Source organism: Aplysia californica, unplaced genomic scaffold (genome assembly GCF_000002075.1).
Source record: "Aplysia californica isolate F4 #8 unplaced genomic scaffold, AplCal3.0 scaffold00125, whole genome shotgun sequence".
In the NCBI taxonomy this organism is placed as follows: domain Eukaryota; kingdom Metazoa; phylum Mollusca; class Gastropoda; order Aplysiida; family Aplysiidae; genus Aplysia; species Aplysia californica.
The window spans coordinates 854,468-868,574 of record NW_004797395.1 but is presented as its reverse complement, the minus strand read 5'-3'; the positions used below and the strand labels follow the sequence as shown (position 1 = coordinate 868,574).

The 14,107-nt window shown below is 36.1% G+C and overlaps 1 protein-coding gene across 11 annotated transcripts in view; it reads right to left on the bottom strand.

Moving 5' to 3' along the window:
- LOC101852918 (inositol 1,4,5-trisphosphate receptor type 3) overlaps positions 1 to 14,107 on the bottom strand; it is a 247,221-nt gene that overhangs the window by 26,752 nt on the left and 206,362 nt on the right. For 7 of the 11 annotated variants that reach the window (XM_035969197.1, XM_035969190.1, XM_035969192.1 and 4 more), the window contains 9 exons: positions 13,683 to 13,754; positions 12,958 to 13,087; positions 11,671 to 11,809; positions 11,131 to 11,289; positions 10,510 to 10,666; positions 7,993 to 8,090; positions 7,570 to 7,608; positions 3,511 to 3,610; positions 2,002 to 2,052 (listed from right to left, as the gene is read on the bottom strand). In XM_035969197.1, coding sequence (XP_035825090.1) covers positions 2,002 to 2,052; positions 3,511 to 3,610; positions 7,570 to 7,608; positions 7,993 to 8,090; positions 10,510 to 10,666; positions 11,131 to 11,289; positions 11,671 to 11,809; positions 12,958 to 13,087; positions 13,683 to 13,754 — 945 coding nt within the window. The remainder of the gene's footprint in view (positions 1 to 2,001; positions 2,053 to 3,510; positions 3,611 to 7,569; positions 7,609 to 7,992; positions 8,091 to 10,509; positions 10,667 to 11,130; positions 11,290 to 11,670; positions 11,810 to 12,957; positions 13,088 to 13,682; positions 13,755 to 14,107) is intronic. The other 4 variants (XM_035969196.1, XM_035969198.1, XM_035969195.1 and 1 more) reach the window with 2 other exon arrangements.

Below are 14,107 nucleotides of genomic sequence, written 5' to 3'. Positions count from 1 at the left end.
AAAAAAAAGAAACAAAAAAAAACCACTTTACGGACCACCCAGTTCAGAGAAAACATTCCAAGAGTGAGGGCCAAAATAAAAACTTAACTTTGATTCAAGTCTACTATTTCCACATTTTGGTGAAACGTCTAACCGTCTGGCAGCACACATTTTTAAAAAAGTCTGATCATCAAAATTCTTCAAACTTTAGATTGTAGCACCATTAGGAATACTTTGCATGTATGCTTCAAAATATTAGTTTGCCTCCTCAGAATACTTGCAACTGTCAAGCTCTCAACGAAGCAAATGCCAATATAAATGAAATGCTAAACTTTTTCAAGAGCTATCTGATCAATCTAAAAAAAAAAAGACGTGAAATTGAGAATAATAATTGTGTGCAATGGAAAGGAAAGTCACAGGTGAGGTGAAACAGTGTTAATGAAATCAAGTATACTAAACAGAGAATATGTATGATGATAGTCTATCTCCCTTTTAAATGTCCATCATTACATTTAAGTAAAAATCTGTAACAGTACAGAATAGAGGAACTAATTCGATAACCCATAAACAAAATGAGGAATACGGAAATAATAATAAGAGGTAGCTAGAAAAAAAGAGGAAATTTCTACTGCAATGTGATCAGCCATTTCCGAAGATCTACAAACAAATATAACCACTAGGAGAGCCTCGGCAAACAATACTCTGAACAACACAATCAATTCCTGATCTTTAATGAATCTAATGATTTATAATTAATACAATCTATGTTACCAATCCTGAATAGACAAGTGCTGTGCCATTTTTCGATCTTTCACCTAAATTATAAACGTAACATCATTTATATAAATATAGGCCTACCTAATCTATATTGAAGTACCTCAATGTTTCTTGACAGTAAGTGTTACAGAATTACGGAATAGTCTTGATCAGGCTTTTTTTAAAAACAATTTCATGCCTGGCACCTGGGCAAGTGTTAATGAAAAAAAGGTACCTACTCACGTCAAATTAACTTTTATCTTCATCTCTATTCATTTTCGTTAGTACCAGTCTGTTTCATTAAAACAGCCCTTGTCAGAAACAAAACTGTCACTCAGCACACTATAACTGACAGTATTTTCATTGCTTCAGAAAATATTGTAGCTATAAACATAGCTGCATTAAAACTGAAGCAAAAAAACTCACCCCTAATGACAAATGTCTGTTAGTGGACTGGTAAGAATGGATTGGACATGAGAGAGTTAGGGCAACAATGATCTCGATTAAATTGCTTTGTTCATTTGCAGATAGAACACATTTCCATTTTAATAGAAGCCCATTTGAGCAGGATTCTTTAGTGAAAGCCTTTCACGATTCTTAGTGAACATCTGGTAGTTTTTGAGCAGGGTGACTTTTATAAGAACAAGAGTTATAAAAGTTTGATATAATATTTTAAGAGTTAAGTGTTAGTATCATACGCCATTTTAAAATCAGGTTAATTTTACTAAACAGGTATTATTATTAGGTTGGCATATTTCTGTCACATCATATAGGAATTAATCGTACTTTGACAGGGACTACACAAACTGTTGCATACCCCATTAATAAGTTTTCCATTCTTCAAGGCGGGAACCTATAATAGGTGTTATACATTTTGAAACTTAAGCACTGTCATAAGTGAGATACTACAACAAGAACAACATTTTTTACTATTATCCTTTGCAAAATTGTGTAATAAAAGATTAAAGAAATATCTAGCCCCTTTGTTCTCATACACACAGTTCAATAAATAAAATTGCGCCACTGGAGAGGTACAAGCAATAATATGATACTGAATAAACATTCATGCATTAAACTGATTGCCTGATCCCTTCATATTCTTGCAATTACAAAAAGAGGTATACGAAGCAAAAATAAAGATTGAAAGTTCAAAGATAGTAGGAAATAGACAAAAAAGTGCACAGTTGGTACACAAGACTCCCAATGAACTACGAGATAAGACAAAGGTGACAGTACTGTGCAACTAAGAAGAACCGCTCAACTTACCCAGCCTGCCATCTTTTCTGCTTTCATCTTTTGTTCAAACAACTGAATTTGCTAGAGTGAGACAGAAACATAAAAGGCGTTTACAGTGCAAGTAAAAAGTTAAGGGAAAAGCAACAAGAAAGAAACAGCTGAAAAAACAACAACATGCTGCAGGAATCTTTTACAATAGCTCAAGTGGTTTTTATTCACAGCCAAAAACATGCAATATCAATCTGCCAGAGAGCCCAAGAAAAAAATAAAGTTATGATGAAACTCAGCGAATTACAGAGCAAAGAAAACTTTTACGCCTAAGGAAAGAAAGATGAAATGAGTAGGGCCTAGTACAAATGTGTCAGAGCATGATGTAGAAAAATTGTAGGGACACATCAATATTTGTCGCAGTTTAGTTCTAGTAAGAGTTTTACAGCACTTGAAATACAATAAGTACATGTAAGTGCCAAAGATTAGAGGTGATACAAGAGAATAATACACACAAAAAAAGAAGGACGAGAGATCAGGACAATAGATGTGTGATAGGAAAGAAGGAGCAAACTACACTAGAGCACCCGCCAACCACCCACATATTTGTCGTAGCTGTCACTGTTTGTGATTGTGAAAGTGTAATAGGTAATTTTTATAAATTAATAAATTATGAAATAGATGATTATAGATTTGTGCCTTACTGAATAGGAAAATATGGTTTAGCACTTCACTGTTTCACTGACATCACATTTTGACAGATAATGGAAACCCCACTGCAGGCGCTATTACTTAAAAACTCTGCGTCTAATCCTGGCTAAGCAAACAACAAAGAATAGCAATACTACAGGTTATTTTTTTATTATGGAAAACAAAATTAAAAACAGATAGAGAAAATAGCCCTCAATTCAGCTGCAACAAACTCTACAATCAATATTTTCTAATCAATTTCATAGTCTGTAAGATTTTGTATCTAACTATCCCCATATTTGGAAATGCAAGAGGAATGAATGAAAATTAACTCTAGAATCTTGACGCGCATTTATACTTCGATCTACAGGGGACAATTTTAAAATGAATTAAATTTGCACAGCTGTGGGGCTTTTTGTATTTTTTTCAGAAAGAGTTTTACGACACTTGCAACACAATTTGGTCATATAAGTGCCGAAGATTAGGGGTATTACAACAGAATAACAAAAAAAAAAAAAAAAAAAAAATGAGAAGAGATAAGGATCATAGATAGATGTTTGTTAGGGAAGAAGGAGCAAACAACATCAAAGTACCCGCCAATAAACCATTATCCACTTTTACATCACATAAAACAATCATGGTGATATCAAAGAGACATGTTATTTCTCAAGACAACCAAGACATTGCGCAGTGCTTATAGCTTTAAACGATGCCTAAAAACTTTAAAAGACAAAAACATTTATCAAGACAACTAAATGTCTTCAAAGACATTGGTGCATACTGCTTTAAACAAAGCATAAAAAAGGTTAAAAGACAAAATCATGTATCAAGACAACGAGACCACTATAAAAGTATTGTTACCTGAAGTGCTTGTTTCTCCAGCGTTAGAGAAGTGTCAGACACCATGTTTGCTGACAGAGCTTCCTTCTTTCGAGACTCATGCTGTGCCAAGAGACTGCGCCTACAACACAAACGCAAACAGCACAGACTTGAAGTTCAACGACTCATATTATTATCACAAGGGAAGGCACCTTCTCTCTCTCTTTCTCTCTCTCTCTCTCTCTCTCTCTCTCTCTCTCTCTCTCTCTCTCTCTCTCCCTCTCTTTTGCATACATACACACACCCACACACCACACACACACACACACACGCACGCACGCGCAAACACGCACACACTTCAAAAACATTGGAAATTTAATTTAGAAGAGAAATATAATGTTTAGGAAAAGTACTTGAATGAAAAGGGTATAAATACTATAAAGCATGTCACGGGAAAAACTGCGTTTATGACAAAAAATAAATGAAAAGAAGGCAGTTTATGCATTGAAGGTTTCGTAGTGGGAGAGGCCTTACGTTAGGATAAAAAATACATACAGTTCAAAATGAAGACACAATATAACAAAAATTACCCCTCCCCCTGCCTTCCAACTTTTAAAAAAAGCAATAAACAAAAAACAGACAAAAAACCTAACATAAATTGAAAAAACCGCAAAAAACAAAAACAAAAAAAATACCGAAAAATCAAAATCTGCCAGAACAGAAACTATATAAGGGGAAAAGCATCAGTAGGGTATACACACCATGAAATGTGTTCAATTCATTAGTAAACTTTTACATTCTGAGTGGATGAAAAACAGTCCCCTGTAAGCAATTAACCTCTTGTTCCCCTTAAATATACCATAGGATTAAAAAGAAAATTTTCAGAATACAAGTTATACCAAAAGACCCTTCCCCAAGATACACAAGAGTGAATGCTTGACTGATGTGCTCTGTGTTGTGGGTGTGGTGGAGCATTTGAAAAAGCTGTTTGTATTTGCTGTATTAAGTTGTTGTCCAATGTCATTGCTATAATATATGGATGTGACCCAATAGTATTTCCTATGATTTATCATTAATTAAAAACAATGCAGTGCGTGTCAGTTTTGTCAACTCCACCCACCAACCACCAACGTTTACTATGTAATGTTAAACTTGAAAAAATTGTTGTATATTTTAACATATATTTATGTATAGAGGTGAGTGTTTGTATGCCGTTGTAAACAAAATTTCCGCACAGTGATCTGTAAAATGGAATTTATTTACGAAGGTATTTAAAAAATTTATTTATAAAAGTAAAGAGGAATTAAACAGACATGTGAAAGCTACTTCTGAATGACAATGGAGGTGCATTCATCTACAGCACACAAATTCCTATCTACTAAACCAGGAACAACTGGCAAGCACAACATCCTTGAAAACAGAGTTGTGACCCTTACAATGCACAGTACATCTCACTCTTTCTCTTGTAGTAACGGTGGTATTTGTGGCTATACACAGCTATTCCATGTTTCACTTATACACAAACAAAAGAAATTTCTCTAATTAACAGATAGACAGAAAGGTACGTTCTTTTCGTGCTGCATACTCATGGGACTATTTTCAGTATAACTCTTACAGGACAAGCAAACACATACATACATATATACATACATACTGGAAGCAAGACAATACTTGGCCAGAAAACAATCTAATCTTAGAAATGTTATATATATACTGTGGCAGTCAGTCATAAAGAAATACAGTCAATGAAGTGACGACAACAAATTTGTGCTACGTCTACCTATGTGTTGCCTATTGAAAAGAGTCGTTGTTAGACTAGAGTGCAAGTAATAGTGACAATGAAAATATAATTTGCTACATTTAACGACACATTACAAAAAACTATTTGGAAAAGATTATTAAGTGATAATAATATGTGAACCTTTAAGAGAGGCTTAACTAGGAAAAAGAAGTCCGACACAGAACTAAACAAGTTTCTGATATGCTTGAGTACACAGACCTACAGAAGAGCACTAAAGAAAAGGATTACATTTGAGGAAATTTCCTTTTTTCAAAAGAACAAAATGAAAAAAAAAAGACATGTGTGTGTGTGTGTGTGTGTGTGTGTGTGTGTGTGTGTGTGTGTGTGTGTGTGTGTGTGCGTGTGTGTGTGCATGTGTGTGTGCAGTGGATAAAGTCAGTGTATATGTAAAAAGTGAAAATATATCGACTGCTCAGTGTGAGAATACACCATACATCCCTTTTCAATATGGCATATGGCGGAGTTCCTACACTAAGCAATTGATGTTTAAAACATAAGAATTAAACCAACTTGTCCTCAATGGTATCACCTATCCCACCCCTCTCCCACCAAAAAAACCCCCCCAAACACATATATAAAAACACACATAGGCACATTTACACTCACATCAAGATATCAAGAAGAACACTGACTAATAAGCAAGGACATTTTGATTTTTAGTAACCTTAAAGGCTCTTTCCTTAAAACGTAAGAACGAGAGTTTCCAAAAACATTCCTTTGGACATAGCAGGGAATTTTTCTAAGAAGTGATATAATGACAAATTAGCTCTTTTGAACATTTCTGCTACAACATAGGTCCCTCTATGGGCTACAAGATGGAGTAATTTTCAGTTTAACAAACGAAAAGCTCTGGATCACAAACACGGATTCAAATACCTGTAGAAATAAAAATTTTGAATGAAAAAATCCACACACTATTTTCCTTCATTCCAACTGCACAGAAAGACGCTCTTGACAAGATTAAGCATACAGATATTGCACTTGGTGACTTGAAATCTTCTGTAAGTTTCCTGTAACAGTGAGCCTTTATGATATCATTGGCTTGTGTCATATAAAGTACTAAAAGTATAAAAAGGAGCAATCTCAAAGACATAAAATTATCCACCTTAATCTTTGTAAAAAAATGACAATGACATGTCCTGTAAAGTGACTTTTCAACAAGCATCTTAGTGTGATTGGTGGTTCAAAAGAAACGACAGCCACAATCAGATATATAGAAAAAAAGTGTATCCACAACTGAAGGAGAGTATAAAATATCCAACACAGTTTGTCTTAAAATTTAATTGGCTTGTTCTGCAGTTTTGATTTTAAGAAAGCCAAGTGACTATTTCTCCGAACGCTCGGGAAAATAAACTTGATCTCTATTTCTCCCAACAGTTCTGTTCAGAGATTGTTTTGTTATTTGCGAAATTTAGGCGTCATCTTTCATCCTGCCATTCTGCGAGGACTGGGAAGAAGCATTTTTTGTATCAAATTCAATTTCTAGAGCAAGATCTAGAGGTTTTTAAATGTCTGAATATTCAGATACTTCAGTTGTGGTAGGGGCAACGTTCCCGGACTATACTTCATTTGAAAATGCCTTCAAAACGTACTATGAGAAAGCAGGACTGCTCGACCTTGGCAGTAACCTATTTTGCATTTAGTCATCCCTAAAGCAAACACTAAAATCCTTCAAGTAAACAAACAAAAATCCCTCACCCCCCACGCCTCGTTCACACACACACACATACACACATACACACACACACACACACACACACCCCTCTCGAGAACGGAAACCGTTAGGAGAAATAGAGCTCAAGCTTATTTTCGCGAGCGTTCGGAGAAATAGAGCCGGCCTTTCGAAAGACATAAAAATGACACATTAAAATCCACAAAAATGCATGAGAACTGGACGAGATATGAGAAAAATCCTGTTGTGTGGAACTCAACTGATGAGACTAAGGCCACAAAAGTCACACTGACATGGAGTTGTACTGATATCATTGACACTAGGGAAAGCATAACTACTCTTGTACCAGAACACTCCCACACAAGTATCTAAAAAAACTAAACATGTATCACAGGTAAAGCTGACAAAAAGAGAATATAGGAAAACATCAAAAATCCCATTCAGGTGTGCCAGGAATAATACTGTCTTGCCTTATTTTGATAAGCATGAGGAACTTCAAAGAACACAGCTAAATAAAAAAAAAAGTATCTAAACACAACTGAACAAATACAGGCATACACATACAAATATTTAGAAATATGACACGAGAGCAAAACATCAGAAACAACAATCAAAGCATGCAAGTTACCCAGTCTTGTTTTTCCTGCTTTTCTTCAGCATGAGAGTTCTAAATAGCACAAGTCATAAGAAATTATATATAAGAAACAAAGCATAAATTCATCGGTACACAACATTGTGTGGTTACTTACTCCACACTCAAAACATTTCCTTTCACTACTTTACAAAAAAGCAAATAAAATTCTCTACTGGGTGAACAAAAAAATGTCTCCACTTCACTTTCCTAAAAATAAACATAATATGTTAACAAAATAAGAAGGAGCAAAAAAACAAAAAAAACCCAATAAGGTTGTCAAACTACTTTAACTCAATCAACAGTCATCACAACCGTCAGCCTACAAAAAACAAAAAGAGATTAGTGTAAATGCTAAAGAGCAAAATGAAATTGTGTGATAAAAGGCTACTTTAAAAAAAATAAATATATCAGACTTACTTTTCTTTGATAGCATTTGTTGACACTTGCATGCGGTCTCGCACTGCCATGAAAAACACTTCCTCTCTTGTGGACAAGAAGTAGTCAAGCATGGATTTCTGAGGAGAAAATGATAGGTGTGAACCAAATTGCAAGAAGCACAGTGAACTGTTACAAAAATTTGTTTCAACGCTAACTTCTTTTTCCTTTCATTCTCAGACATATTTTGTTTTCTTTTGAAGGTCAGTCAGAACGACTGGTACATTGATCTATATACTACTCAAAACAAGTTAGGGACCACTACAGTTTTCACTATAGTATGTTTGAGACTGTGACAAACAAATATTTAGAAGTTAGGTGAGTTAGTTGTTCCCATTGTAAGGAAAGGTCATCGATGTTTACAATGATGAACAGATTTGACAAATGTCGTTTAATTTACGCTGCCTAGACAGGGTGAAAGGGTGATAATTATCTGTAAAATTGGACCTGTTTTTGACAATCAATCACGTGATTTTCAGTTAGTGGTATGGATAAAAAACCAACTCAGGGGAATTCACACTTCCTACACAAATGTCATAGAGAGTTTGACGGTGCTAGAGGTATTTGTTGTGGGAACATTAAGCGATTTTTAGCTATGCCTCCAAGAAGACGTCTGAGCAACATCGACAGGGGACGAGCCCTAGCCTGGTTCCACGAAGGGATTGCTGCCCATGAAGTGGCAAGACGGCTTGCTGTGAGTCACTCAGAGATCATCAGACTGAGAGACCGGGTTTCTGCAACTGGAACTGCTGTTGAGCAAAGGCAGTCCGGACGGCCACGTTGCACCACATGACGAGAGGACCGGGCTATCGCCAGAACAGCTCTGGCAACTCAAACCTGCCCTACCTGTCACATCAGACAGCAGGAGGTACCCCCAGGCAACGTTGGAATCAGCGACCAGACCATAAGAAACCGGCAGCATGAGATTGTTCTACGCTCCAGACGACCAGCAGTCTGGGTTCCACCGACACAGGCCCACCGGATTGCCCGCAGAACCTGGTTCGCCCAGCACCTGAGGTGGACACGCCTGCAGTGGTCTACTGTGCTCGTCACGGATGAGTCCAGGTTCACATTGTCCTTCAACGATGGCAGGATCAGAGTTTGAAGACGTCCTGGAGAGCACTTCCACGACAACTGTGTACAGGAGCATGACCGGAATGGAGGAGGCTCCGTTATGGTGTGGGGTGGGATTGGACTCAACCACCGGACCATCAGCCACCCCGAAACAATGTTGATGAACTCTTTAACATTTTGGACCAAGAATGGCAAGCCATTCCACAACTGACATTGCGAACACTTATTTAGTCCATGAGACAAAGATGCAATAAATGTTTTCTTGCAAATGATGGCCACATGCGATTTTGAGCCCTAATTGTTTATGACGGCTCTGATGTGAATTAAAAAAAACATGGGTCACCTCCTTCAACATCTGAAATTACCTATTTTCCATTAAAAATGTGCAAAATGTCGTTTGCAAAAGGTGATAGGATGAATAAAGACAAAGACCCCTTTCAAATAATTTTGAATCGTGTCATGTTTTTCAGTTTTATGTACTATGTGTGGCTTTAAGTGGTCCTTAACTTTTTTTGAGTAGTATATTAGCACCTCAAAATAAGTATAAACCCCAAAATTTGATTTGGCAAAATGTTTGTACTTTCAGACTTCAAAATGTAAGAGAAATCTGAAATAAGCATCTAATTATGAGATAAAATTAAGAATACAAGTATTTCCACTGGCTGTACCCTTAAAAAAGCCAACACTCAAGAGGAAAATAACAGTAAACTTTCTAATGTGTGAAAAGAAAACTTTAATTAAGTTTCATTTTTGTTAGGTATAGATCAGTAACTTTCACGAAAAAGAAACCCAAACCAACATATAAATAGAAATATTTAGTTTACAAGATTGATCAGTTTTTGAATCATAGAGAACACAAAGACAGGAAACAGTTGTTTTTCATAACTCAGAGACCTCAGAATGTGTTGATTTATTTAGTTGTGAAAGAGCATCAATCAGACTGCTTTTTTATTCGCGTGGAATGTATGGAGCAGGTGCACCACAGACTTTTTCACTCTTCTCGGTTCTTCATTTTTTGCGTGAACACAAATTTTCATTTTCAAAACTAAAGCCTACTGAAGCCACACAATGATGGAAATAATAATGATTCCATACAGTAAGCTAAATACAAAAAGACAGTCATTCAGTGTAAATAACTAGTAAACAAAATAGCCTGAAAAGTTTTTAAAAAAACATTCAAACATCTGTTTCCAAATAACATGATCTGCCCACATTTAAAAGGTGCTGAGAGGCAGCAACACAGTGATATAATCTCTACTTTTGTCAGAAAATGCTCTCAATACTTTCTGGATGGCTACAATTCTGAATAACCGTCTTCAGAAACTCTAAGCACTTTGAGCATTTTGTCTCCAGACTTTGACACAAATACGGAGATGAAGAACATATTGTAGAGAAATAGGATGAACCATTAATACTTATACCCACCTGCACATCTCTGTTTGCATTGAACAGCATGATGCAAATGAAGGCAAGCACTTCCCTTGCAATGTCATCACTGCGACGTGCCAAGTGTGGCAGGACTTTGATAATCAGGTCATTGATGTTGATGGCATTTTGAATGTCTCTCACACGATTGATTTGTCTGGGAAAAATAAGAAGTAGAGTTTAAAAACAAAACGATATGAAAATAATTACTTATAACTTTTATAGACCAAAGATGAGACTTAAAAGCAAAAGCTCAGTCACCATTTGATAACAGCCCTCAAGGTATCTGTAACAACTAAGATTTTGTCATTCAAAGAAGACATTGAACAGATAGGATTGAATCTGACCGCTTTAAATTGTCTTCCTTTATAGCTGATTAATGAACATAAAATGCTTTTTTAAAAAGCTGGAATTATAAACATCAATTTCAAATAGTACCATTCCTTTAGTTACTTTATTCTTTCAACTTGTGACAAGTACATATGTTCAAATCACCCTTGACAGATTATGGCTGAAAAATGTAAATACAAAGCTTTTTCTGGCTCCTACCTTTAAGCAAAAGAAAAAGCTGAAAGTGAAACAACACATCAACTAAGATTTTTTAAAAACTGCAATGTTTACTTCTTGATTTTTGACTCTGATGTTCTCATGGCCCAGTCTGATGCAAGTCTTCTCTCTTCATTGTGTACCAAGGCCCTGAGGATCTGCAGGCAGCGCACGTCAAGTTGCTCATTGGTGGGTTGGCTGGGCCTTGGTTTCTTGCACTGAACCGCAGAGATGCTGATAAAGTACACCAAAAAAATAATTTGTAAGTTTGAAAAACTTGAGACTTGAAAAGCTTCATTGATTTACCAAAGTAGCAAAACAATTATCGATTTTTATACACAGTTGCACTGCGACGTTTAGGGCCCACAGTCGGGGATTACATTGGTAGGACCTGAACAAAGTCCACTTTTTACAAGGTGACACTTATTTCAAAATAGAACCAAGGACAAAACGGAAGAATTGCTGCAAAATCACAATAAAATCTGAAAAGTTTCTTTACGTTATCATGAATAAACACAGTCATAAACACTCACCTACAGTTTGCACACTCAATGAAAAAAACTATAAATAAAATTAAAGTACAAAATTTAAAATATACAAAGAATGCACACGTACGCTAACTGCTCCACTAAGATGCTAGCTGGTGCATATCTCTTTGTAGCTTTCTTTTCATGGGGATCAATAAAACAGCGGGCTAGCTTTTGAAACTCCTCTCCCAAGGGTAGTTCCTCGTTGCTGCCTATTGAGATGTATTCTGAAAAGGACAGGCCAAAAAAAAAGAGAAGAAATATACAGTCAAACCAACTCTAACGGTCATCTGTGGCTATCAGGGACAGCCTTGCTCAAAATCAGGGACATTGACTAATTATCAGGGACACCTTGTATTTGTCAAGAAAAACTTGCTGCCTTTTCCGTTTCTTTGCTTTACTTGGTCCAGAGTCTGACTTAGAACTCATCGCTGAACGTTTTGACGCCATCTTTTCAAATGAAGAAGCCGAGCACCGCGCACGCATATCAGCTGACTTTGTCGAAACTGCACACCTGCCAACTCTCCCGAATTTTTCGGGAATCTCCCGAAATTTCGTCATTTTCCCGAGCAACAGAAGGCTAATTTTTCTGTTTTAGAAGTATGCTTGTCAAGTTTTTATTTTCCGGGATCGTCGGTCAAAATCCGTATTTCCGGGACAGCAGCGATTTTTCAAGAAAATCCGTACAAAATACGGATGGTCCGGGACAGTGGGCAGCTATGATAAGACAATCCCCTTCCCATTTCCTCCCTTGCATATTTTTTTATTAACACAATAAAGACACTGTTTAAGTCCTCCACCTGTCTAATACGGCCACTTTTCTCCTTGACAATGGCTGGCCATCCTAGACAGTTTGAACTGTAATTATGAGACTCCTTATATGAAGAGAAGCTAACCACAGCAGACATAAGATAACTATAATAATTGAGTTGGGACTCTTTTTTGAGTAAAGGACAGCTCTTATGATTTGCCATTCACCAGCTGACGCCTTAAAAATATTTTGTTTACAATTTACTTGCATTATAGATGTGTCTGTGCCTGACTGTACATAAGATTTTTAGTTACTAGAGCAGACATACCACCATGATTCTGGGGCCGCCCTCGTACATGCACAACACAACTAGACTACTTCATGAAGAATAAGTAACTTCTAAGCTCCTCCGTTAGCGATGTTTTCTCACGAAAAGCATAAAATGAAAATCTTTTACCTTAAATTAACTAACTCTCCACTTGAAAGACCAAGAGATCATCCTTCAAAACTATCTGGTAGAATCTATTTATTCTGTGTCTATCAGAGGACCACATGACAATGACAAATTTTTTCAGGATTATAAAACCAAAGGATAATTCAGCGGGTAATAAAGTACACATTTACCTCTCTTTGACTTTATCTTCAGCTGAGCCACAACTGTGTTGTGACCACTGTGCACTGCATGGCAGTTGTTGGTGAAGCATCGCAGCTTTGTATTAAGCTCAATTTCTGAAGAATAATACTCCATGTTGCCCTGGATGAAAGACAAAAGGAATATCAAAGTAAGGATAGACAGGAAATGCTTTTCATTGGTCCCACTTACAAAACACAAGAAAAATCCCTGAAAAGAATCCAAAGCAAATTAATTGAGCAAATTACATGAAACACACAAAGGTAAGAATGTGATTGAGGCAACTGTGAAAACCTGAATTTAATTACAGAAAATGCAAGTATGATAAAAGATATCTAACTATATGATTAAACAGTTTCTTAAACACAAACAATAAAACATCTGTCAAGTCATGGATGGATGGATGGATGGATGGATGGATGGATGGATGGATGGATGGATGGATGGATGGACGGATGGACAGATGAAATGGTGAAACTTTCTGTAAAAATTTAAAAAATGATCAAGCCAATCACGTTAGTCTTTTCCTGTTAAAAGATAAATTTCTATAAAATAATGAACCACAGTCTAAATTTACTAAAGTAATATCTAAAACAAAGACGTCCAACAGTATTAAGATCACAATAACTGTCTCTCTCCTGTTCATAATATATAAGACAAAACTCTAAGTATTTAGTGGTGACAGAGTCAAATTTGAGACGATAAAGATGGTACTCACCCTTCTCACGGCTGTTGTGCTGTCTTGAAACTTCATGTCAGAGGTGAGCTTCTCAAGAACTCCAACCAGCATCTGGAGCAAAGACGAGAGAAAAATTAAATCATTCAACTATTTTTTTTTAGAAACCACAGAAAGCTCCCAAAATTAGTTTTGTGTCACAATATCACCCCTGTATATAAAAACAGAACTCCTGAGAAACTATGGCCAAAAGGGAAATATTAGAAGTGTCTGAACTCATGAAAATAAGAATCTTTACACTTTGACATTTTTCATAATAAAAGAAGAACCATGTAAAAGTAAAGCAAATATGAAGACATGAAAGTCAATCTTTTCTTTCCATTAAAAATATAATCATGGAAGTACTAAAAAACAAATATACAGTAAAAAATAAAAGCAGTTAAAAGCAATATATAATAATACTACTG